Source organism: Triturus cristatus, chromosome 1_1, assembly GCF_964204655.1.
Source record: "Triturus cristatus chromosome 1_1, aTriCri1.1, whole genome shotgun sequence".
Lineage (NCBI taxonomy): Eukaryota > Metazoa > Chordata > Amphibia > Caudata > Salamandridae > Triturus > Triturus cristatus.
In genome coordinates, this window is record NC_140579.1 from 38459824 (window position 1) to 38487793 (window position 27970).

The 27970-nt window shown below is 44.5% G+C and overlaps 1 protein-coding gene across 1 annotated transcript in view; it reads left to right on the forward strand.

Moving 5' to 3' along the window:
- LOC146869286 (complement C4-like) overlaps window positions 1-27970 on the forward strand; it is a 252295-nt gene that overhangs the window by 52859 nt on the left and 171466 nt on the right. The window contains exon 4 of the mRNA XM_085647007.1: window positions 23271-23364. Coding sequence (XP_085503133.1) covers window positions 23271-23364 — 94 coding nt within the window. The remainder of the gene's footprint in view (window positions 1-23270; window positions 23365-27970) is intronic.

Here is a 27970-nt window from a genome sequence, read left to right on the forward strand (position 1 = left end):
TTCTGTTATTTGCTGCTGGAGGCGGTGGGCGCCATCTTAGGTAGGGCTGGGGGTGCGCTCTAGTCGCGCTGCCCTCCCGCCCTCCCAGGCTATTTAGAGTGCTTCTTTGAAGCCCTCGTTGCCTAATTAGAGCTCTCCCTAGTGAGAGACGCTAGGGCTGCGAGCAATCTTACCTGGAACCTACTTGCTGGCATATGGATTTGTGAAAACTGTGATTTATAACTGTAAATAGATCGTTTTTATAACTTTTATCTGGGGGCTTTAAACTGAATAGTTAGCTGGGGAATTGAGTTAGGCACACTGACATTTCTCCAAGACGCTGATCTTCCTCTCTCTGCCTCGCCCAGCCGTCTTCTGTTATTTGCTGCTGGAGGCGGTGGGCGCCATCTTAGGTAGGGCTGGGGGTGCGCTCTAGTCGCGCCGCCCTCCCACCCTCCTCACACCCTATATAATGTGCATCCCGGCCAGAAGGCGCAGCGGGCTGGCGCAGCGGGCGCGCCGGATGCGTGCCGAAGCCGCGCCAAAGCCAAGCCCGTCTGCGCCCGTCCGCGACCGGACAAGGCCCAGGGCCTCAACCCTTGGCCCTAATCGTAAGTGGATCTGGAGTAGGAGTGACTTAGTAAGTTTTTCCTCGATTGTGTGCACTTAAGGCCACCATAGTGTAAGGGTAGGGGAGAACGAAGGTTGTAGCCATTGTCAATTCCGCTTCAGCCCAGCCCTACCAGACACCAGGGCAAGCAATCCCTCGCTGTCCTGCGGCCTCGTTAATGTGAGGTCGCTTAGCTGTCACAAACATGACATATATGACCTTCTCACTGATAAACACTATGATCTGTTGTTTATTACTGAAACGTGGCTAGACGCCAATTCCGATCCTGATATCATCCAGGCCTTACCTGATGATTATCAGATGGTGCGCTTGGACAGACCGATAGGCAGAGGAGGCGGGATTGCGATCGCCTTTAAACAACGATGGCCTTGCAAACTTGAACTAGTTGACCTGGCGGGATGTGAAGCGGGTGTTTTCTCCATAACAATCGATGGGAGCATGACTGTAAAGGGCCTGCTAATCTATCGCCCACCGGGACCTATGGCCAGCTTTAAAGGAAATCTCTTAGAGTGGGTCACAGAAACAGCGATACGGAGAGACAAGTTTTTGCTGTTGGGAGATTTAAACATCCACCTGCAAGATGCACTAGATAAAGGGGCGGTGGAGTTCCGGGAAGAACTTCACACCCTACAGCTAGAGCTAAAAGGTCAGCTGCCAACACACAATCGTGGGCACCTGTTAGACCCAATATTCGCCAACTGGGAGGGTGTTTTAGCCGCTCCCCCAGTGCCCCTGCCCTGGACAGATCATTTTTTCGTTCCGTTCACTATTTACTTGTCCAAGCATAAAGCTAGCGCTCCCACCCCTCTCAACTACCCTCGACGTAGGTGGGCAAGATTCTCCCTGCGAGAGTTTAATAAGGCTCTCACTGTGGAAGGGCTCCCAGGAGGAAATGACGTGACAACGGCAAATAAATTGCTCATTGACCGTATCACGACTGCTCTAGACCACACAACCCCATTGGGTTGGTCAACTATAGCTGTCCACAGACAAAGAACTGCTCCCTGGTTCAGCGAGGCGCTGCGCTGTGCCAAAAGGGACTGCAAACGAGCAGAAAGACAATGGAGAATGACTTATGATGATCGGACGAAGGAGGCCTACCTTACAAAGAGACGATTCTATCATAATAAAATCCGGATAGAAAAAGCCACCTACTATGCAGACAAAATTAATGGGGCAGAAAACTCGGCCAGAGAATTGTTTAGTATATATAAATCCCTATCCACCCCAAAAACCGTTACTGGTGATGAAGATTACTCAGTAACTGCATGTAATCGTATTGCCAACTACTTTGGAGACAAAGTGCGTAAGATTTATTCCGCTTTTCCTGACACGCCACCCCTAGCGGAAGAACCTGCAGACTTAGTAGGAGCTGAAGTCGATCCAGATCTGCTACTTCACTTCACCACTCCTCCCTCGGAGGATCTTGTCAAAATCTGCAGATCCGTCAGATCCGTCAGATCTGGCTCCCCACGCGATCCTGCTTCCCCAAAAAGGTTGAATGACAGCCTAGAGACACTAGAACCCTACATCAGGCATTTGCTAGATGTCTCCTTTCGTTCCAGTTCTTTACCTGAGGACTGGAAACAGGCTGTGGTGCTTCATCTCCGGAAGAAGCCCAATATTGGCTTCGACAAGCTGGATAACCTACGCCCCATCTCTCTCCTGCCTTATTTTTCGAAGATAGCTGAGAAGGTAGTAAATAAGCAGCTAATGAAATTTGTGGAGGACAGCAACCTCCTTCATTCGACTCAATTCGGGTTTCGGCCACGCCATTCCACGGAGTCCGCCCTTCTTAGGGCTTCCGAAACCCTCAGGCAGGGCGCTGACGAGGGTCAAACTATGGCTCTCATCCTTTTAGATCTTAGCGCGGCGTTCGACACTGTGGCACATTCCATCTTGCTACAGTGTCTGAGCAAAGGTGGGGTGAGAGGGGCAGCGCTGAAATGGATTTATTAATTTCTCGTAGGCCGAGGCTTCCAAGTGAGGCAGGGTGACTATTACTCTGAGCGAATCGCTCTGGACCAGGGGGTACCGCAGGGCTCGTCCCTGAGCCCAACACTTTTTAACCTTTATGTAGCCCCGATTGCCTCCTTGGTAGAGAGCTACGGCCTCCGAATGGTATCCTATGCCGACGACACGCAGCTGGTGATCTCCCTGTCGCGCGCACCCGATCTTTCGGCGGACACCTTCAGAGCCTATATGCAAGACCTAGCTGCTTGGATGTCCGCTAATTGCCTTAAGCTTAACGGAAATAAGACCGAGGTGCTTGTCGTAGGGGGAGACCGTTCTGCGTGGACGTCGGCATGGTGGCCTCCATGCCTAGGCTCAACACCTATCCCGTGCCTGAAAGCAAAGAACTTGGGCATCTGGTTCGACTCCGACCTATCCTTCGGCCCTCAGATCAACCGGGTGGTCGGATCATGCTTTGGGACCCTCAAAAGTCTCAGGAAGGCACTGAAGTTTCTACCGGTAAAGGCCCGTCAAACCCTTGTGCATGCATTAGTCACCTCAAAGATGGATTATGGCAACCTACTCTATCTAGGGACTCTGAAAAAGAATTTGAGCCGTTTACAGGTCCTACAGAATGCTGCTGCTAGGCTAGTACTTAGACTACCCAGAAGAGCCGCATCTTCGGTGGCCCTTCGGTCCTTGCACTGGCTCCCGATCAGAAGTAGGGTTGATTTCAAAGCCCTCTGCATGACGCCTTATGAACCGTCCCGCTCCCTCAGATCTTCTGGCTCAGGACGCCTTGTTGTCCCCAAGGTATCTAGAGCACGGATGGGCGGAAGATCCTTTAGGTACCTTGCAGCCGTCAGATGGAACACATTACCCTTATCACTGCGTCTTGAACCATCTGAACTAATCTTTAGAGCCAAGCTCAAAACTGCACTATTCGATCAGTAAAGTATCCACATCTGTAGGTTCCGGTTAGCAGCCGCTCCTTAGCGCGGGGACACGCCGCTGTGCGTCACCAAGCGCTTTACAAAACTCCCTAAATAGAAAATAGGTACCAGGAAGTGGAAACACTGGAGCAATTTGGGATTTATTTTTCAAAACCTTGCAATTAACCTTGGAAGGCTTAACATATCAGTCCAACAAAATGGAGGTCCAAAAAGATCTCCTGAGCACTATGGCTTCCTCTGTTGCCGGAATTGAGCAGAAGATGACGCTAAATAATTTTAATAGTAAGGGCACAATCTCAGCCAATATCTACATATGCAGAGTGTAGTTGTGCCCCACTAATTAACAAATTGGCTACCATTCCGGATATTTTAAAAACAATAATTGACGATGTAAAAGGGACATTTTCTACTGTGGGAACTCAACCCACTAAGATTGACTGCCCTTCTAAAGATACAATAAAAAGTAAAGACAATAATGTGGTTGCTAAAGAAAAAACAGTTGATATAACAAAAGACCAAAAAGTAATAAACTTATGTTCATCACAATCAACAGTGACAGACGCAGCTCCGGAAGTTCATCTAACAAAAAGAAAGAGAAAAAAACTGCGGAAAGCAAGAAACAAAGTTTCTAAAAGTACAAAAAATACAAACACATCGAGTATAGTGAGATTGAACACAGGAAATAACCATGACCAAATATCAGATTGCGAAGGTGATGGTAAACAAATGTCTCCAACAAAACCTTTTTACCCTCTATTTAATAAGGATCTAATGGAGGTTCAAGCAGTTATGAAAAATAAATGTTCAAATAAGCAAGCTGATAGTATAAAAATGTCAGAGAATGGGAAAAATCAGTCCATAGAAATGCTGCAAATGGAGGAAAATAATAAACAGGAGGAAAATAAATTCACAATTGGAAACAAAAAGATCAAAGAGTGAGAGTACCAGTGGGGATGAAACGAATAGAGATTTGTTAAAAATCGGGAAGGATATTAAATTACCACAAGATCTGGGAACCGAAAAGAAGCAGTTATACAATCATCAACAATCATGGTCTCAAACTGTTAGTAATCATAATGGAAGGTTTACTGAGCATGCTCAAGGTGATAAAAGCCTGCAACAAAGGGAATTAAATAATCCAGATCAAAAGGATGGAGCGGTGCAGGTAATATTTACGCCGGAATATAAATCTAGGGGTAACAATGATATTCTGAATCGTGGAAACATATTAAAATTGTGCAATGCAGTACCCGCATTGAAGAAAATCAAATGTACAGATATAGAATCAATTGAATTCTTCACAATTAAGAACAATAATCAAGAATCGACATTAGTAACTTGGACATCATCTACTGCTTCTAGTCTTATTATGCAAGAACATAAACTCTTTCAGGACTGGGGAATAAAAATAACAACTCCCCCTCAACCTTCCTATCCTAGCCCCTTTGTTTCATCAAAATTACAAAATCATAATCAAATGAGAACTGAGAAAATAATAAGAAGTACTCAGTATTAAAAAACCCCATAGGAATGACCAACGGGCATCTTTTAAAATCATTAGAGGAAAAAAAAGGAGACCCACTACTTTACACTGTCAAATAAGGTTGGTTAACAGCAGCTCTCCATAATGTCAGGCAGGACTGACATCTATTAACTGAAGTGCCTTTAAGGGGGCCAACAATCATGAACGAAAGGGTCAGATTATGTCCTTGAAATATAAATGGAGTTCAAGCAAAGATTCAAAATAATCAACTAGCTACCCTGTGTTGTTTTCAAATCATTTGTTTACAAGAGACTTGGGCTTTAGTCCCTTTTAGATTAGAAGGGTATAAAGGCTATTACTCATTAGCTAGGAGAACTAGTAACTATGGCAGACCAAGTGGGGGTCTGGCCACTTTTATATCAACTGATCTAAAAATAGAAAGTGAAATGGACTCACAAAGTCAAAAGGATTATCTAATTGTTAAAATACGATACAAGGAACAAAATATAACTAAAACTCTTGTAATAATTAACATATACATTCATCCCGATATTAAGACACGAAGATCCATGGCGACCAATTTGATAATTATGATATTGCAGCTACTGGACAATGATACCCAACCTGAGCTCATTATTACCGGAGATTATGACATGAATATGCTATGGTTTTACGTTAGAGATGTTGATATACAAAGGCAAAATTACTTATGGTCAATTCCAAGTTTTTTATTAACAACGGTTACGAGGGAACAAAACAATGAAAAAATAGCTAAGACTCTTGTAAAAGAATTAGAAACTATAGGTCCAAGAGTGCTAAATGGTCGATTTCCTCAGGATTCACCACCTGCATGGACTTTCCAAGCTGGGGATTACAGGTCTAGAATAGATTATACCACAGCATCGTTGAATCTATTTCATAAAATCTTTTCTTACCAGATAGAGAGAACAGATATAAGCGACCATGACCAACAACTAATTGAGTTAAACCTAAATGGCCTAAGATATGAAAACCATATGACACTTCCGGGAGAAATAGCGACAGTAAACTATAAGAAACTTTATTGGTCAGATAGCATCAAAGATTCTATTACAAACACTGCTCAGGCAATTGTTGATTTTTACTTTGAACGAGATTACTCAAACGCTGTTGAAAAATGGTCTCTCTTCACCAAGGAATTAATTACCAGTCAATCTAAAAAATATGCTAACAAAGGTCAGTGGAGAAATAAACCAGCACGTTCATTGGTGAAAATTTCGTTTGAAAGCCATCAATTAAAAAAAGAACGTAACAGAATCTTGAGACTGGTAAAAAAGTTCCCAGTTAATTTAGCTTACATAGTGAAACTTAAAAGGATAAATAAAGAAGGTAGGAAAATGGTCTGGAAGGACAAAATGTAAGAAAAGCAATTGTTGTGGGCGAAAGCTCTATATGCTTGCAAAAGGAGTAATTCAGGAGACTTCTGGATTTTAGTAAACAAACTGAGTAGATCTAGAAGCAAATCTACTTCATCAACAGTGACTGAATCTGAATGGGTATCGTTTATAGATATGCATTTGAATCCTACCCCTAACATGGCTAAGAATCCTACTGATAGGGCTATAAACGGAATAGGAGGAGAAAAGAATAACAACTCAATAGACATAACAGAAAACCAAGTATGTAAATTAATAAAGACTCAGAGATCCAATGGTGCCCAGGCCCTAATGGGATTCCTGCAGTGTTGTATAAGAAGGAATCTTCATATTGGTCAAGCTATCTAACCCCAGTTTTTAACCACGCTCTCCAATCAAAAACAGTTCCGGAGTCATGGAAGGGATCTATTATTTCTCCTATATATAAAAGTGGGAACTGGTCCCTCCCATCCAATTACAGACTAATCACGCTCCAAGATATTGGAGCTAAATTATTTGCATCGGTTCTACTTAAGGAATTAATTGACTGGGCTAATGAAAATCATTTAATTCCAAAAAAACAATCGGGTTTTGTACAAGGGCAAGGTACAACAAGAAATGTGATAACACTGGGAATCTTAATGGAAAAATATAAAATAAAAAAACAGCCATTATATTTATGTTTTGTTGATTTTAAAGCTGCCTTTGACTGTGTGAATAGGCAGGTTTTATGGAGGAAATTGGATCGTTGTGGCATTAGCTCCAGCCTTTTAAATGCAATACAATTGTTATATACCGATACTTGGACAAGAGTTCGGCTAGGGAATGGTTCAAGGCTCTCGAGGAAAATTAAAACAACTCAAGGCCTAAAGCAAGGGTATGTTTTAGCCCCATATTTATTTAACCTATTTTTATCAGATTTTACCCTTGAAATGAACAATGAATTAGCAGACTCACCAAAGCTGGCAGAGAAACAAATATCAAATTTATTATACGCTGATGACGTCGTTCTGCTAAGCCAAACAAGGATAGGGCTACAGCGATTAATAAACAAAACACCAATGTATTCAATTGAGAACAAAATGACTATAACCTAAACAAAAACAAAAGTAATGGAAGTTAGTACCAAGAAAAGGAAGGACAGTCAATACAAATGGTAGCACCAAAAGCGGGAACTAGAAAAAGTACAATGTTACAAATATCTTGGGATACTATTTAACGAGAAAGGAACCTTTACATTCCATAAAAAGGAGGTGAGGAAAAGAGCCAAAAGTCTACAAGGGGCTTTTCGTCTACTTTATAGCTCCTTGGGAGGTCCAACTTATACCCCATTAATAAAAGTAATAAAAGCGAAATTGCTCCCAAGCCTTACATACGGAAGTGAAATACTGTGTGGAATGGATTCTGCATTATTAAATAATGCTATTACAAATACATTTAAACATCTATTTCGGCTTCCACCTAATGTATCACCTGCTCAGATAAGGATAGAATTTGGCTTTTGTAATCAACAATATGCAAGAATGGGTCAGTACGTTAAGACCTGGAGACAAATTAAAACTAATATCAATAACCTAATGTGCACATTCTTGTGGAAAGAAATGCAACAAAATAAAAAACTGTCCTTCCATAAATATCTACAAAAAGTACTTGAAGAACTGTCAGTTGCTGAAATTTGGGAAATGTCCTTAACATTACAAAGTTTTAAGAAAATGATTAACAAATCAGTTAAACATTTGTCCCTTTTAAAAGATAAAGAACTGTTTATTAAGAGATCCCACGCATGGATGTTGGTCCAGGAATATACAAGTCTTAAGGTCCAACCATACTTAGAAATACCATGGTCAGTAGAAACTAAAACACCTTTATTAAAGCACGATTTGGCAACTTTCCTGGCTTAAAACATGCAGTGCCCTGGTTAAGACCATCTAAGCTATGTGCAGATTATGCAATTTATGGGATGAAAGTATTTTACATCTTGTTTGTATATGTGCAGTAATGATGGCGGAAAGAAAACGATACTTGAAAAACTGCTTCATTGACAGAGGTGTTCGTACCTGCAGACACGCCATGGTAGTCTGTTTTAGACCAACGGATATTAAAATGATTTTCCATTTTACTAAATTTCTAATACTTGTTAAAAAGAAGTTGGATACCTGTGAGTTGGTCACAGGAAATCTGGAAGTCTAAAATAGTTAAGGACAAAATTTAGGACTAAATTTATGATATCATGCATAAGTTATAGAAATATTAATTGACACTATTTATATTAAGTTCTGGAAAGATGACGGTCTGATGTAATGTTTATATATTGTATTTATGTCTATTTAAGAAAACCTTTTAGCCCTTAAATTATTTTTAAAAAACTTTTGAACTATTTTTAATTGGTGCGTTTTCTCTAAGAATGTAGTAATTGTAAGATTTTTTATTAATCATGCAAATAAAATTTACCAACTACTTATATGTGCTATACTATGAGAGCTGGAATAGTGTAATGTGCATCTAGAGTTTCTTAGGGAGAATCAGAGCACTGAACAGAAGTTTACAGATAAACGCTGTAGTTATCAGCAGTCGAGAGCAAGTGTTGCCTCGAAGGGAAAACATGCATCAACCATGGCTCCTCTTTCTTCAGACTTGGATTGGCATCAGCTTTCACAGTAGAAGGGAATACTACAGAAATAATGCCTTGTATTAACCATGTAATAGGTGAATCGTTACAAACTGAAAATATTGTTTCTTCCAATTGTTCGATGCTCTATATCGTGTATGTGGATTTGGATCTGATAGAGACTTATACTCGCAGATTCTTCACCTTGGAATATTCCCCAGGCATCAGACTGGATCTGGAAATTTTTGAGCAGTCCCATTGTGTAGTGGTAGGGAGGGTTGTTTGTCTTTGGCATCATCCTCACCAGAAGTGACATGCGCAGTGCCTATTTAGGCAGCACCCCAGCATGCTGAACTCAGTTCCTTCTTTTCCGCACCATAACACAAATCGATTGAGCTCCCCTCAGTAATTTTTTTCACTTGGATTTTATGCCATGCTTTGCCTTTGGGTTTAAAGGGTATTGATGCTCACTGCGTAAGGGATTAACATGTGCAATAGAGGGTTTATCCCACCCCACTTGGTTTCTGTATGAGGCCGGGTTCCTGTTTAACATCCCATCCACTGGTGTAAATTTCCTTGATATCTTCGGGTACTATGTGAGAAAAAGCTACCCTAATTACTTACTCTAAACCTCCCCCACTCCTCCGGGTGCTTCACTAATAAAGTAATTTTCAGCTAGTATGATATCAAAAACCTCGAACGCGGAGAGAAGACTGCTTTAATGATGCATTGTATATCCCCTTCAATCTGTATCTTTAGAAAATAAACTCTTATCAGGAGGATTTAAATGCTTATCTGGACTCTCAACTAGTATCAGCCACCAGAAACCTTTGGAGAATTGCCCGTTGTCTTATTTTTCTAGAGTATCCGTAGCTATTTCTGCATGTTTTTCCTACTACTTTCTTCTTTCTAACTGGAGTCTCAGGGCCCAACCCTTTCTCGTCCCTCTTTACATTGACTTCAGTCTCTCGTCTTGTTCCACTTTTCCTGCTATACTCTTCTTTTCTTCAGCACTGGGACAGACTCACTCTCTCTGCTTGTTTATCATCAATGACCTGAGAAGAACATTTAGAACGGCTGTCAGAATGCTGATCCTGTTCCGACTTTTTAATCTTATTGCGGCACCTCAAATTATAACCATCCCTACAAACTTCTCGAAATACAGGAGGTCCAGTCCGTCTTTGCTCTCCCTCCCTCTGTTTCTTTCTACCTTCTGTTGTAGATTTTTCCTTAATGGAACCTTCACTGTCACTGACTGCATTACCCATCGTCCGTCCTCCCTGTCTCAGTATTAGCATACATGAGGAGTCTGCTTCCAACAGGTCACTACTAAAGTAAACCCAACAAAATTTGAAATTTCAGTCCTATCTCTACGTTGACTGACCTTGTTGTAAAAGTACCTCCCTTTCCTCTCAAATCTCCTGATAATTGTTCCCTGTCGACCTTTAAATGGTATGACAGATAAGTAAACCTTTTGTTGTAGTACGTTGTGCATGTTTTCTTTGAATGCATTTCTTATGTACTTACTGCCCTGTTCATCACGTTGTGACAGTTACTCCCAAGTCTCAGTTCTCGCGGTGCTGGGGTAGGGAAAAGTCTTGGTATGGGGAGGTAGTCTTGCAGATACCAGCATGTGGTGGTGCTCCCACTCTGGTCATGTGCTGTTCCTGTTCAAGCGACCGGATATTCGATTGCCTCATTTTTGTCTGGCTCAAGCATCTCGAGTAACAAGAGTTGATAGCCAGGCAACTGCATATAAACAGGATGTATTCCTTCTTCTGTTCACGGCTGGGACTTGCTGCCTGTTGTTGGAAGGTCTCATTGTTTCAGTCTTACAGCTTTTACAGTTTGTTCTATAGGTGTTATTTTACTTCAGTTACTATGGAACACGTGAAGGAAACCAGCAAGGTAACAACCCTGAGCCTCCTATGGATGAGGAGGTATAACAGATCTCTAGAGGGACTCTGCAGCTATTAAGCAGACAGTCGACCCTGCTTTGAATGAACCAGCTGTAAAAAGGGCTAGGGCAGACTTGGATGGGGAGCAGGAGTCTGACCATAAAAAGAGCTACATTCAAGGTTCGCAATTGTAGAAAGTGTTGGTATATTCAAAATGTGTTGGAATTTAAACAGAACCAGCAGAAGCAAGAGTAGCTTTATACACAGTGTTGCTCCTCTACAGTTGACAACCTTCCATTCCATGATGTCTTTAGAGACATTGTCATGAAATAATGGAAAGACATGGATATATCCTATATTCCTCATTTTCTGGGAAAAGATATCCAATTGACCACTTTGAGGAACAGTACCCACATATTCCAAATGTCAGTGCTCTCCAGTCATATTTGAAGGGTTTCATCTGGTCATCAGAACAGACAATCAGTAGCAAGTTGTTAACCGAATCATCAGGCGGGCAGAAGGAGTTGGGGACTTAACGACCTGGCCACTAAAAACTTTTCCTGAGCAGTAGATCATCTGTTGGCTGTGAGTACAGTTTACGTTCAGAGCAAGGTGAATTTTCAGGCACATGCTTTGAGTCGCAGTTTGCCTTCCATTTCTCTTTTTCATTTACAACAGATACAACAGTTTGGTTTGGGCCCCCAAAGATAGACCTGTTTGCCTTCCAGAAGCAATGCTCCCTCTCTTTTTCTCGGATGCTTGGTGTCCTTTTGCAGTCAATGTTGTGGCCTCAACATCTACTGTATACTTTCCCTCCAATTCTCCTCCCATTAAAGGTGCTGCAGAAGATTCAGGAGGAGAAGCTTCAGGTGATGATAGTGGCTCCATTCTGGCCATGACGTCGATGGTATCGCTTGATCTTGGAGATGGCAGTAGAAGTTCAGTTTCATCTCCCTTTCATCCCCCTCCTGCCCCTTCAGTTTTCCATCCTCGACTTTCAGGTTCTCAAGAGGCTGAACTTGCCAGCTTGGAAATGGAGAGGTTATGTTTGGAAAAGTTGAGGTCCTCACATCAGGTGGCCTTGGATATAGAAAACTCCAGAAGATCATTTACATTGAAATCTTACAAGTAACATTAGGGTTCTTTTAAATATTGGTGTTCTGGGAAATCGGTGGCCCCAGATTCCATTAATCGTTTTAAGTCCTTGACGTCTTGAAAGAGGGTTTTGACAAGGACCAAGCTCCTGCTACCCTCAGTGCTTAGTGGTTAGCAATACAGGCGTTCAGAAGTCCATCTCAGGATTTCTCATGATTCTTACACTAGTGGCTTTCCTTCTTAAGAGTTTTAGACTCAGGAGCCAGCCATTCACAAATATGGGTCCAACCTGTGGTTTGGTGATAGTGATTAATGGGCCTTCTGTTGACTCAGCTTGAACCACAGAAAGATGCTACTTTACAGCACTTATTTCTGAACGATTACATCTGCCAGAAGACCGAGGGAGTTATCTGACCTTTTGATTACGTTCCCTTCTTTGAGGTTTTTCCCATACAGGGTTGTACTTCAAGTAGATCCCAAATTCATTCCTAAGTGTAGTCGAGATATCAGTTTTCGAAGGAAGAGTGCTTCGGTTTTTCCATCTTCTTTGAGATCAGAATTGTTAATATAATCCCAAAGACACAACCTTTTAATCTGTCTAATTCCTGGTTTGTTTCATACGGAGCAGTCAACAAATGGGAAAAGGTGCCTGCTCCTACTTTAAGTAGGTGGGTGAAAGGATTTTTTTACTCAGGCTTACAGGTCTTCTCTGAGTGACCCTTTTCAGCCTCCTGGACTGAGGCAGGTGGTGATTCACTTCTTGAGATTTTTAGGGCAGAAACCTGGGCACATCCTCAGACATTTATTTCTAATTATTGAATGGATTTATCGAATTCCACAGTCAAGAAATGTGTTTATGCTGTTTTGGATACCGCAATGGAGTGATTGTACGAGTCAAGTAAAGTTTCTTGTTGTGCCCTATGAGTTAGTTAGTGCATTTTATTGGTTTGGTATATCCTCAGATATGTTAAGACTGGGACAGGAAGGACGTTTGATGGCTAATGGACTACATAATCCAAGATGGCAGCCTTGGATGCAGAACGGAGCTGGATGCCTTTGTCTCACAGAAGAGGGAATTACAGCTCAAGTCACTCTGCCTCGTCCTTCACCACACTGGCAGTGAGTGTGGTGACAAATATGAGGTTCTTTCTGAGTTTTATGGAACAATTCAGCGAGACATGGAAGAAAACGTATCACTGTGGGTGCCAAACCCGCATTTACTGGGCGGAATTGAAAATATGTGGTGTGGTATTACTTAACCTGTAATCAAGGCCTTAGAGGTTTAGTGCGTCAAGTGGCATTTTGTGAGCACTCACTAAGGGCCAGAGGCATCCCTTAAAATAATATTAAACAATTAATAGTACAAGAGAGTAATATTATAAGGGAAGGTGACTTATAGTCTTTCATGAGCATCATTGAGGGTGTCCATCCAGTTCCCGGAGGGGCCATTTATACTAATTCAGAGCTATTGCGTCACTGGTGGTGTCATGCGGCTTTGGTGACCATCATCGACTAGCATTAGGTGTTATTAAATAGTTCAAGCGTGCCATCTGGTTGCTGGAAGGAGGATGTTCTATTGAATATTTTTAATAGCCTGATAACGAATGAGTCGGGCAAAGAGTAATCTCAGCCAGATATAGCCCTCCTGACTCCGTGCCCCTTCATTTTCCTGCACCTACAATGTATGTTTGCGGTACAGATTGCGTTTGTAAATTTGGTCCCTTGCATTAAACTGGAGCTATAACAGTTCAAAAGCGTAAGGTTTTTCTTTGGAAAGTTGCACAGGTGTGGCCTCGGTTGCAAGGTGGGTAGAATCCTCCTCTGGAAGCCCCCATATTCCCCTATACCTTCAGATTGATCCATATACCTCTTGAGAGCCCAACCCTCCCCTTGCCTCGATGAAGGATATAGGAGGCCCCATTCTCTTCTCATTGGTTGGACCTGCACAGCTTCTGATCCTACGTCATCTGTACAGTGAAGCTTAGACCAAAGTCAGAAGCCGGCTGTACTGGTGCCTTGCACAGGACTTGTGAGGGCACTCTAAATACCTGGCCCAATCCTGGGAGGATTGCAGCCCCTGGGGTCTCCCAGCTGTTTTTTTCGCACAGACCTCTGTCCAAGGACATCTTAAGTATTTCAGAGGCCATCGGCAAAGCAGATTTTGGGGGCACCAATTCAGACCAGCTTTGAATTTATGATCCAGTTTCAGCTTTTATGTCCACTTTGGCCAGGTTATTGACAGTGCACAGGCAAACTCGTCCATATTTTAAATGTGTTTTTATCTAATACTCAGAAATAGTGGTGGTTACTTTCAGTATTACAATTCCGCAGCAGCTAACTAATATTATTGTAAATAATATCTGTGACCGCACCCATTTCTCATATGTGAAGTTCAGTTTTAATCCAAAATTATTGTTTTATGAATGTTACATGGTGTTGAAAAACATAAGCATTTCTCAGCAACATGTCTGGAATAGGCTCTCATAAATCTCCCACATTAAAAATAAACGAAAGGAAAACGTTATTTAAAACAATCTGTGAAATAATTATTTAAAGGCATCAGAGAAAGACAGAGATGGCTCTATCAGGATGCTCCTGAACGGCTGAGGCCCTGGGCCTGGCCCTATTTGCCCATGCCTTAGAGTGTCTCTGCCATCTGGCGCAAGCAAACGGACACAGGTATTGTTCAAATGGGAGCTCGAAATTTGCTCTAAGGATACCAGTCCTTAATGTACATTGGATCTCCTGGTCGAATATCTTACTCTCGGGCTCTCTGGCCCCTCCGTGGATGCTCCCCCTTTGATTGGTAGCCTTCTTCTTCTGCAGTGCTTGGTGGTCGTCAATGGGGGGAGGTCACTATCACTCAACCCATGATGGCATGTCCTGGGGCCTGTTGGTAGTGGAATGTGGTGTCTGGCAGGACTCCTGTAAATAGGCGTATATGGCCCATTCAAGTGTTTGTTAGATAGCATGAAATACGCAAACTACTTTCTTAAACATACACATGAACCTATCGGCATCCCCATTGCTTAGGGCCACAGTGCGATCACCTTCTTATGTTTAGTGTTCCAAGAGTGTACATATGTTGCAAATTCCTGGCTGAGAAAGGGTGGAACATTTTTTGTCCTGAGTTCTTTCAACAACTCTGTCTGGACCTCATCTTCTCGAGCTCTGGCAGGGTCTCACTGGCTGTCTGAGATGTCACAATTTCCACCTCAGGGTATTTGGTGTAATCATCTATTAGGACCATGGTGTACCGCGCAAAGGGGAGGCAGCCAAAATTGAGGCTGGCACATGTCCACAATTGTTGACAGCTATGTTCTGTAAGCACAGGCACTGGTGGGTCAAGGGGACCAGCTACTTTGCACCATTGTCACAAATGTATGATAGTCACTACCATCTCGTCCATGAGTGGGAACCATACCTTGCTTGGGAGGCAATTTTTGGTTTTCCTCACCCCATTAAGGCCGGTGCGTGTCAGATGCACCATGTGCACTATGAGGCAGTAGGCATCCTTTGGCGTTAGTCACTAGTTCTTGGCTTAGCTGGTGGAGTGAGCCTAGTATCTGACAGAGACTTGTAGCCGTAGATTCCTTAACCTAAGATTATCCCCAGGCGTCAGACTGGATCTGAAAAATCTTCATGAACAGTATCTGTACGCACTAGTAGGGGTCGCTGTTCAGATTTGCATAGCATTGTCCTAGCTGGAAGTGACGTGTGTGTGTGTCTATATAAGTGCCACCCAAACATGCTGACCTCACTTCTTTTCTTTCCACGCCAGTCAGGACAGATCCGGATGGAGCTACCCTCAGTCGTTTTTTGACTGTCTCTTTTCAACTTTTTGTCAACGTTTTTTTAGACTGATCTCCTGGTGTGGGAGGGATGTCAACAAGGAAGGCTGGATGTCACAAACAAATGTTTGAGATGACCCTCACCTTGTTTGTCTCTGGTGCCTTGAGTGTGACCACAGTGCCAAAACCTGCGTTGATTGTTGTGCCATGCACCCAAAGGCTTTGAGGGAGCGATCCCCCATGCTCCTTCCTGCTCAACATGCTATGCCACGATGGTCTTGATCCCAGTCAACAAGAAGGTCCTGGCATTGGTCACGGAGCCATCAATCTTTTTCACAGTCAAAGTCGTATTGTTCTGGTAAGTCCCACAAAAAGAAGAGTAAGAAGTTGAAAAAATCATCAACTTCGCCCTGTCCATCGAAGTCAACCGACGACACACAGGAGCATTTACACTCAAGGCCTGACTTCACGGTTGACCCTGAACCTAGGCTGTCTCAGCGCCTGCAGAGTTTCTTGGAGCCAGATCGACCCCCGCCCAACTTCGTGAACTTTATGAATCCATGCACCTCATTATCGGGCTACCAATACCCGCTTAAGCCCTCCGGCTGCATCATCCCCATTATAATCCCCAAATCCAACCCAGACCCATAGGGGCATCGTCCAACATTGACTCTGGTGTGGCTGGAGCCATGCCATCCAGGCCGGGGCCTGAGCCTTATTCATATGAGCTAGGACTCGACATCGCCATAGCCATCCCGGATGGCTACAAGATCACCCAAAAGGACCGCGTCAACCAAATCGGAGGACGAATCGCCATCGTCTACAGGAACACCATCAGTATCACGACCAACTCCGAAGATGCCCTCACCACCGCCAAACACCTACACTTCCAGATCCACACCGACCCCAAGACCACCCTCAGAGGAACCCTCATCTACAGACCCCCGGGCCCACGCACACAATTCAGTGAAGCCATCGCCAACTTCATCAGCCCACATGCCCTCGCCTCATCAGACTACATCCTCATAGGGGACCTGAACTTCCACCTGGAGAACAACAATGACAAAAACACCACCACCACCCTGCTCGACAACCTCGCCAACCTCGGACTCAAGCAATTGGTGGACACCCCCACCCACTACGCCGGCCACACGCTTGACCCCATCTTCTCTGCCAGCAGCCACGTTGCCTTCAGCCACTCCACCGGACTACACTGGACCGACCACAGCTGCATCTACTTCACCTTTAAGAAGACCACATCCCACCAACAGATCCCCAGTAGATGCTGGAGCAAAGTCACCGCAGACCAGCTAACCACATAACTGAGCCAGAACCCACCAATCAACACTACTGACACCAACGATGCAGCCCGCAATCTCACACAGTGGATCGTCAACTGCGCTGACACCCTTGCACCACTGAAGAACCCTCCAGGCAAGCCCGGCAACAGGAAAACAACATGGTTCACTGACGACCTCAAAGAATCGAAGAAATCCTACCGAACCCTCGAGAAAACCTGGCGCCGCGAACAGCCGACAGAAAACATGACAGCCCTCAAGAACGCCACCCGCAAACACCACCAGCTGATCTGCACCACCAAAAAGACATTGTTCAAAGAACGGCTGGACAACAACACACACAACAGCAAGGAACTCTTCAGCATCGTAAAAGAGCTCTCCATCCCAGCGCCAGCAGCAACGACATCGAACCGTCGCAAGGCCTCTGCAACTCCTTCGCCACGTTCTTTTACCACAAGATCGCCGATATCCACGACAGCTTCGGTGCCCAGACTGCGCCCCCAGCCACCAAACCAACGCCCCCTACAACCACCCTCAGCGCTTGGACTCCCATCAGCACCGAAGACACCGCCCACGCTATGAACACCATCCACTCCGGCTCTCCTTCCGACCCATGCCCTCACCACATCTTCAACAAAGCCGACACCATCATCGCTCCCCACCTACGGAACGCCATAAACAACTCCCTCGCGTCCACCACCTTCCCAGAGAGCTGGAAGCACGCAGAGATCAACGCCCTACTGAAGAAACCCACAGCGGACCCTAAAGACCTCAAAAACTTCGCCCCATCTCTCTTCTTCCCTTCCCTGCAAAAGTTATCGAGAAGATCGTCAATAACAGCTGACCGCATTCCTCGAGGCCAATGGATCCCTCGACCCATCCCAGTCCGGATTGTGAGCCAACCACAGCACCGAGACCGCCCTCATCACAGCCACCGACGACATCAGGACCCTGCTTGACAACGGGGAAACAACCGCCCTCATCCTCCTAGACCTCTCAGCCGCCTTTGATACAGTCTGCCATCGTACCCTAATAACCCGCCTCCACAACGCCGGGATCCAAGGTAAAGCCCTGGACTGGATCACCTCGTTCCTCTCCGACAGAACCCAGAGAGTCCGCCTCCCTCCATTCCACTCCGCGGCCAACGAGATCATCTGCGGCGTACCCCAAGGCTCATCGCTCAGCCCAACCCTCTTCAATATCTACATGAGCCCCCTCGCCACCATTGCATGCGAACACAACCTCAACATCGTCTCATACGCCGACGACACCCAGCTGATACTCTCCCTCACCAAAGACCCAGCCACCGCCAAACTCAACCTCCAGGAAGGAATGAAAAACATCGCGGAATGGATGAAATTGAACTCAGACAAGACAGAGGTCCTCATCCTCGGACCATCCCCATCCGCCTGGGACGACTCCTGGTGGCCCACAGCACTGGGCACCGCACTGACAGCCACCCACCGCACCGACACCCACTGACCACGCCCGCAACCTGGGATTCATCCTGGATCCTCTCTCACGATGACCAAGCAAGTCAACGCTATCTCATCCTCATGCTTCAACACCCTGAGCATGCTCCGTAAGATCTTCCGGTGGATCCCTACTGGAACTAGAAAGACGGTCACCCAGGCCCTCGTCACAAGCCGACTAGACTACGGAAACGCCCTATACGCAGGAACCACAGTCAAACTCCAGTAAAGACGCCAACGCATACAAAACGCATCCGCATGACTCATCCTCAACATCCCCCGCCACAGCCACATATCAGCCCACCTGAGAGACCTGCACTGGCTCCCCGTCAACAAATGGATCACGTTCAGGCTCCTCACCCACGCACACAAAGCACTCCACGGCATAGGTCCCAAATACCTCAACAACCGCCTCACGTTCTACACTCCAACACGCAAACTCTGCTCTGCCAGCCTCGCCCTCGCCACCGTACCACGGATCCGCAGAGCCACCGCCGGAGGAAGATCATTCTCCTACCTGGTGGCCAAGACGTGGAACTCCCTCCCCGCCCACCTACGACTGACCCAGGACCACCTCACATTCAGGAAACACCTCAAGACCTGGCTCTTCGAACAGTAGCGGCACCCCCTCCTCCCCCAGCACCTTGAGACCCCTACTGGTGAGTAGCGCGCTCTACAAATGTATTGATTGATTGATTGATTGACTTGGAGAAGAATGGCCGGACCCACAGGGCCCTTATGAATACCAGCCCCTGTACCCCATTGTGGATTGGTGTGAGGAATTGGCGAATGCCAGTCGACTGGACACCTCTCGAGATACTCGCTTAGTCTCTCCACCTACCGTTACTATGGAGGATGGAGCCTCCTTTGCTATGGTGTTTAAGAGGGCGGTCAAAGTCCTGGATCTTCAGCTATGCTCTGTGGCTGTCAAGACTAACGTCTTGACAGAGGTGCTTCAGCCGGTAGTCACCCCCAAAGAACCTCCTCTCTGTTAATGAAGCTTTCACAGACATCCTGCTTGGGGCCTGGTTCAAGCCCTGCACACGGGCTCCTGTGAACAGGATAATTGCCCGCCACCATTGCCCCACTCAATGGGAACCCAATTTCCTCACCCAGCACTCTACCCTGGAGAGCTTAGTGCTCCAAGCCTCCACTTCCTGAGTAAATCCTGGTGCATTCCCTACCAGTACCACACCACTGGATAGGGAATTCAAAAGGATGGACACATTAAGCAAGAAAATGTCTGCCTCCACCAGCCTGGCACTGCGATCCATGAACACCACATGCATTTTCGGCCGTTACTTTGTGATCCTGTTTCACAGGTGCTGTCTATGGTCCCAGATGAGGCCCAAGCCATACTCTATCAAGTTATGGCTGATGGGAAGGACACAGCTAAGTTCACAATCTGTAATGGGCTTGAAATGACCGACTTGTTAGGCAGAGCAGTTTCTTCATGTGTGGCATGATGGCTGGCAAAGGATGACTGGCTTTTCCGTGCATGTCCAGGCTCCAATCTCTTTGAAAACAAAGCTTTAACCAGTGCTGGAGTGCTTTAAGGAAAGCAGAGCTATGGACAGGTCCTTGGGCATTTTCATGACCCCTCGCCAACCCCAGTCTGCCTTTTGCTTCCTTCGTGACCACAAAGGGGCTTCCAGCTGTTTCTCTACATGACCAGCAACCACAATACACAAGCTTTCCGGGCCTGGCTTGGCCAAGGACACGGTACTCATAGAGCATGTAGGTCATCAGCCAGAGGTCGGGCCAGTCCACCACTCCCCCGGTAGCTGCAGTTTCCAAGCCCCTTTACTTTACACTTCAACCATCATGGACAATCAGGGGGAGGCACGATACTCCGTCAACAGCACCACTGGAGATCGATAACATCTAACCGCTGGGTTCTCCAGATTGTCCAAAGGTGCTACTCCCTCCCCTTCATCACCACCCCTCCACCCATGCCACCCACCTGTGACAGGCTGATGGAGGCCTATCTCTCCTTACTCCACCAGGAAGTGACAGCTCTCTTGGCCAAGGGAGCAATAGAGAGGGTTCGAGCTTCACAAGAAGGTTGTGTTCCTATTCTAGAACCGTACCTTCTCAATTTCTTCGTGAAAAAGGAGAAATCCAAAATGCTTGCTCAAGTTCTGTCTGCCCTCAATACGAGAGACTGAATGGTAGCGTTGGACTTGCAGGACCTATATTCCATATTCCCATTCTGCTCCCCACAGGTGTTACCTGCAGTTCACGGTGGGCCATGAGTACTTTCAGTTTGCCGTGCTCCCTTTTGGGCTTACCAGCAGGTATCCACCAACATGATCTAAGTAGTTGAAGCTCATCTGTGGAGATCAGGGGTGCCAGTATTACCCTATATCAACGACTGGTTATTGAAGGCGGACTTCCCCCAGGCAGTCGTCTCCCACCGCTAGCCTATGTCCGACTTAATATATTCACTGGAGGTCAATATTAACATGCTGAAGTCACACCTGACTCCCTCTCGAATGCTCCCTTTCATAGGAGCTGTTCGGGACACAGTGCGGTTTCGGGCTTATCCTTCTAAATAGCAAGTCCAAGATATTCAGGCTATGATACTGATATTTCAGCCTTTATCCTGAGTTTCAGTGAGACTGACTCTGAGGCTGCTGGGCCTCATGGCCTCCTGCATCCTGCTTGTGACACATGCTTGCATATGCAGGCTCTGCAGTGGGACCTGACGTTCCAGTGGTACAGCAGCAGGGGAATCTGTCTGACATGGTCCAGCTCTCAAAGGGTACTGAAAAAGATCTGCAGTGGTGGTTAACGAACCGTGAATGGGTCCTTGGCAGACCCCTCTCCCTTCCCCAACCAGATCTGACAGTAGTGACAGATGCGTCACTCCTGGGCTGAGGCAGCCATCTAGGATAGGTGGAGATCAGAGGCCTCACGTCTCTGGCAGAGTACAAGCTCTATATGAACCTGTTGGAGCTTCGGTCAATTTGTTTGGCACTGAAAGCCATTCATCCTTCGATCACTTTGCACTGAAAGTCTTTTATCCTTCGATCAAGGGTAGACTAGTGCAGGTGTTCACGGATAACACCACTGCCATGTGGTATTGCGCCAATCAGGGCAGGGTGGGGTCGCTGACCCTCTGTCAAGAGGCCATGCGTCGCTCGACATGGCTGGAACCTCAGGGCATTTCCTCGGTGGTTCAACAACTGGCAGTTCTCTACAAGCCAGGGCGAAGATGCCTAGCGTATCATGAGTGGTGTCTTCTACCGGATGTGGTGCAAGGTCTTTTTCAGTGGTGGGGAGAGCCTTGGTTAGATCTGTTCGCCACTGCAGAGAACATACAATGTCAGCAGTTTTGCACGCTGGAGTTTCCAAGGCGGCTCTCGCTCTGAGACGCTTTTGATCTCAAGTTGAGCTCAACTCTCCTGTATGCCTTTCTGCCCATGAGTTTGGAAAAGAACGGGGCCCCTGTATACAATATAAGATTGCCTTTCTACAAGGAAATATACAATTGAAAAAATGAATGCCTAAGGCAAGGCGATAATCAGTTGCTAATGTGGGCGAAAAAAACAAAAATAGGTGATATAAACACCAAATAAACAGATGATATTCAAAAAATGTATATTAAATCATTTATTGTATAAAAATATTGATATATATTTTTTGTTAACATTGTTTATATATATTGAAAATACATTGGTTATTGTTTGATGATAATTATGTACATTAGGAACAAAATTGTGTGTATGCATAACACTATTTCAGAATGCAAAAAATGTCAATGTTAGTTATTTATAAGAAATCATTGTTGTTACTCATGTATCTTGAACAGCCAACACCCAGTGACAAAGCCAATCATACTGACAGTCTTTGGGTGTATGTCAGTTGTTGTGTCATGTATCTGGGTAAAGTTACATCTCAGAGAAAAACCAAAATACTGGTCAGGTGGCACACTATGGAAATCACAGAAACTTATTTCACATGTACTTTTATAGGAGCCCCCACTTTTTCCATCTCACTTAAGGACCTGTCTGCCCGTATTTTTATGTGACTGGTTTCAGCCAGCATCTGTGGGTGCTTCTCGAAGTCTGGTTAGAGCATATCTTTCCAAAGTTATTGCTGCATGCAGTGCAAGACAATGGGCAAGCATACATTTTAAAGGGCTATAGTTGTCATGCTGTACAATTTACACATTACAGTAACTGTTGAACATATTAATGCAGGAAGATATGGGGCTGTTTTTAATGTGTTTAGGACTATAAGTTTTCACTGCTTTATAAGCCTTGCTTTCTCGCTACATTAATTTGCCAATCTATTTTTAATTTCTTTCTTGGTAGAGGGACTCACCCTGGACCCCAGGTTTGTCCATTGAACGTATTCACATCATTTGCTATATAAAAGTTATGCCTGACGTTTATGCCTCACCACTTTCAAATGTCACCAGACGCCACTGGGATAGACCCATTTCAAGTACTGGTGATGAAGGGAAGGGATGGCAGCTAACCCGGCTTTGTCACTTGTGGTGAAGGGAGGGTATATGGGCTGGCCCAGCTCTGGTACTGGTGTTGATGGGAAGGAACATGTGCAGATCTGTCTTTTACACAGTTTATGTGTTTGAAAAAGGTAGCCAGCTTTGGCAATGGTGTTAAATGGCCAAACGACCTGAAGAAACATTTTTGCGACCCACTGTGTGACACAGAAGCCTCATTTTTGGCTTTCCCCGTTGGTTTCAGATTCTGCGACTGTACAACGTGATGCAGGTGGAGAACAACACCTGCCAACAACTGAAGTTGGAGATCGAGCTGACCGAAGATCTCCGGGAACCGGGTAAATGATGCTGTTCCCCGGTGCAGACTGAGAAGACACCCCTCTCCACTAGGCCACTAACACAAGTGTAGGGAAGTGCTAGAAACACACTCCAGTGATGCAAATTTCTAGACTGAATATTCAGCAGCCTGACTGTGCACCAGTTGTGCCAGTTCTGTGGTGGAGTGGTCATCTGTTTCACATTTAGGAGACACTACAATGGTGAATGGTCAGTGTAATGAACTTGCAGTCAGACCTAAGAGAGAGTCTATCAGCATGTGGGAGCCTCTATTCCTAGACAGAATTGTGTGGCTCCTATATTCTGATTATTGGCCCTTGACACCCCAGTCTGGTGTTAGGAGCTGCTTTGTAGTGACCTTTAAAGTGATGGTTCATAATCTCTGCCCAGAAATGCAATAGTCTTTGTATGACTTTAGTTAGGTCCTCAATACGAGTGAAATGTTTACTTGTAAGATGTATGGCAGTTCCAGTAACCAGACATATCTTAATTGGGAGTTTGATACTATAACCCCACTCTTGCAGTTTTTTGTGGGCAAGTCAAACCCGATAGTTACTGGGAAATGCATATTTTGGCACGTTAAGCATCAAAATATGCACGCGAGTCCCTATTATTAGGGACAAACAATAAAATAGGTATTTTTTGGTTCCGATAAATTCCAACTCAAGGAGCAGGATTTTTTAAGGTGCTATAAATGTCAGCTCAAAGTGCCGACCACTCAGAATGAAAGATGAATGAGAACCATAATGTATATAGCATCTTCCTTCACTTATAATTTCTACTTATTTTCCCTTCGCCCTCTTTTTCCTTCACGGTTCTCGCTGGAAATGGGCAGGAAATGTAAATACAAAGACACTGATTTCACAAAATTTGGTTGCTTATATCACAGAGTAATCACTTATCCTAGGCAGATCTCGCATAGCTGAGCTACTCGTCAGAATATGGAGAGCTTAAAATGACTGACGGTGATCCACCAAATATTGTTTCAGAAATCTCGAGAGAGAAATATTGTGTCAAAATATTGTAATGACAAAAATATTGTGTGACAGAATACTGAAGGTACAAATATTGTTTTATAAATGTAGTCTTAATCTAGTTGTACATAAGGGTTTTTGTAAATTATTTTGTTGATTTTGATTAGATTTTGTTATATAAGTTAATATGTTTAATTATTTTGAGTATAGCTTTGTATTTTTTGATTTGGCAATATATTTTAAGTTTATTTTATTTTATTTAAATTACATTTATGGTTAATATTTTTAAAATGTACTTTTAAAATTTACTATACATATACACACATGCACATATATATGTGTGTGTGTGTTTATGTGTTGATTTAATTCTTCTCATTTTAGGTTTTGCTAAAGTAAATCTGTGCTTTTCGAAGTTCAACATTTCCATTTTGGTGCTTGCGCTGAAGTAGGAATAGTAGTTATGATCCCTCCAAAGTCCAACACTTTCCCAACTGTTGCTTACCTTGGAATGGGAATAGATAATCTGACCCCTCCAAAGTCAAAAACTTTCTTACTGTCGCTTATGTTGGAATGGGAACACTAAGTCTAATTTATTTGTCAGAGGTTTTTTAATGTAATATACTTTTGTTGTTTAATGTTAAAAGTTTGTTTAATGGTAAATATTTTTGTTACATATTTTTGTAGTATTTTTATAAATAATTTCTGTTTTAATATCATTTAATATCCAGTCTATTGTTTATTTTTAGTATCTTGTGTTATAAATATAGTTCATTATGAGTAGTATTTTTCTTGCTTTTTATGTTTGAAATTATATCTGATAGAGACATCTAGCCGCCGATTACTTACCTTTGAATTCTCCACAGGCACCAGTCTGGATCCGAAAAAGTTTCAGCAGTACCTCTGCGTGCCGGGGGAATGCGCCTTATGGCTCCGCAGTGACGGCGTCTCCGGATATGACGTCAGTAGAGCCATATAAGTGCCCTCCGGTGCGTGGACATCAGTTTCTTCTTTTCTGCGCTGTAACGCGGTTCCGGAGAAGCGGTTTCCTCAGGTCGTTTTATTTTACAGACCTACTCTGGCACCTGGTGTAGGTGGGACAGTGTGCCTTGACTGATGTCGACAGGTTTTAAACCTTGTGGGTCTTGTAACAAACAGATGTGGGTGACGGACCCGCATACAATTTGTATGTGGTGTTTAAGTGAACACCATGACACAGGGGATTGTGGTTCCTGCTAAAAGTTGAAACTAAAGTCAGTGAAGGAGCGGCGGTTGAAATTGATGGCAGCGCTTGTTTCACGATCCTCAGAGGCTCCCCAGCCTCGGACTTTGTTGTCCCGGGAAGAGAAGTGGGGTCGATCTAGAGTCCGAAGCGGGTCCAGAGGACGTTGTTCTCTGGGTAAGTCGAAAGGTAAGAGGCGGTCGAGGTCGCAGTCTCGGACTTTAGTGTGGAGAGACTCCATCCCCCAGGGCTCCTCAGGGCTCCTCCCGCTCGACGGTTGAGGAAGCCATTCGAGACTTCGTGTCGCGCCTCCCTGTGTTTCCGGGAGCCGGGCCGTTGATGGGTCATCTTTGGGACCCCATCTCCCTCTGTGACGGTTGGGCCTTCGGACTTGATGGATCGGCGTCGACAGACATCGGATGAGCAAGCTCACAGCCCTTCAGTGTCTTTGCCTTCGACGCCAGTAATTGACTTACCGACTCTGACTTTGACATTGGTGGCGCCGGTCGAAGTTGCCTCACAACTCTCCTGTCGACGTTGTGTCTGCGCCGCTTGGGCGTCGTTCAACGTCGGTGGCAGTATCTCTTATGCAACGTGAAGGAGCAGCTCATGTTGTGGCTTCTCTTCATGGAGAGGTGTCAGGAGGTCTACCTGGGGCAGAACATTTTAGGCCCATTTCAGGTGGAAGAGAGCTGGCTGACAGCTCTTGGTGAGGCCTGTGGTCTGGACTCTTTGCCAGCATCGGGGTTACTCTATCCTTCTGGCCTTGCCATGGAGACAAGTTCCTCCTTTGTGGACATGCTGAGGAAAGTGGCTGCAGTTTTAGATTTATTACTGCCCACAGTGCAGCGGTCTACAGACCCTTTGTTTGAGATCCTTTATCAGTGACAAAAAAGGGAAGAACCTGTTCTCCCATATAGTGAGGCCCTTTTTGACATATTATTAGGTGCCTAGGCTAAGCCTGAGTTAGGGGTCCCAGTGGACCGTGACATTGCACGTAGACATTTACCTGCACCTGGAGACTCTGTCTCGGAGACACTTTTTATAATGGATGTTTTTCCTTCTTCCCTTGATATTCTTGGTCCGATCGGCATTGCCTGTCTTCTGGAGGAATCTACTTATTATTCTCCAAATTCATTGTTTTGTGAGGATTCATAATTGTTGTTTGTTGTGGCATCAGTTATTTAAGATAACATTTGTCAGGTGACATTTTCATACGGCAAGTCACCTTGGATGGTGGCAGGGTACTACTCTTTTTTCTCTCTGGGTTGTGTGTGTTGCCGATCCTCTCATTTCATATATTGTCTTGTATCAGAGGTGTCGTATGTGGCTGTTGTTGGCAGGGATTTATTTTATGTGTAATCTGGAACTACACCTTTTGTTGCGTCCCATTCTTCAATATTATTGAGGAAGTCTTTCATAGGACTGGATCTCAGTTCTAGTTTATTCTTATGTACACAGTATAAACAGGAAGGTATCATATGCGCTACGCATTTTTTTTTTTAAATAAGTTAAAAAAAGATAAAAAAGTAAGATGTTAGTCAAATATGCAGGTAATTCCCTTTTTTCGCTTGCCTTGGTGTTTGAGCTTATTCAGAGCTTGAGATAGTATTCAGTCTATTATTGCGCTATGGCACGGAAGTCTGTTTGGAGGCAAGTTTTATAGGTTCTTCTGCTGGCAGTAGTTTGTGGCCAGTTAAATTCTGTGGTTCAATTGAAGTATTTGGTGATGTATTTATGTTTGCAAAACCTTTTATGTCTATATATACATCATGTGGCAAGATGTTATGCAATCGGTGCATAGAATAAATATGGATATTCTTTTGTCCAGACTAAATTATTCATACCAGGAGGTATTGTCGTTCATCTTTCCCTTGCGGAAATGAGTTCTAAAACTCCTGTTTGGAGATTTTATCAGGACAGTTCCTTTTATAATTAATATTGTCATGAACAATGCAGATTATAGGACTTTTGTTATGCTGTTGACCCTTCATGGTCAGTGAGCTTTCTTTTTTCCGTTTGGGGGACAGGGGTTCATGTCTGTCCTCTGACAGATGATTCTTCGAGGGCTTCAAACCCTTTTTTTCTCCTTCAAAGACCAATTCTCTCGGGCCTGTGAGGTTGTTTTAATCGATATGTTTTGTTACAGTGATCAGGGTCTCTATTAAGCGTCAAGCCCTTGTACTGCTATTCCTACGTACACTTGGTCGGTTGTTCATTTGACCGATTAGTTCTCTTAGAGAACTTTCATAGGATTAGTTCGCAGACCCTCCTCCAGTGGGGTATAGCTATGGTATTTTATTCAAAGTTAAGGAATCTGCGGCTAGATGTCTCTATCAGATGTAAAAGTTACTTGCCTTCGGTAACGCTATATCTGGTAGAGACACAGTCTAGCCGCAGATTCCTTAACGCCCT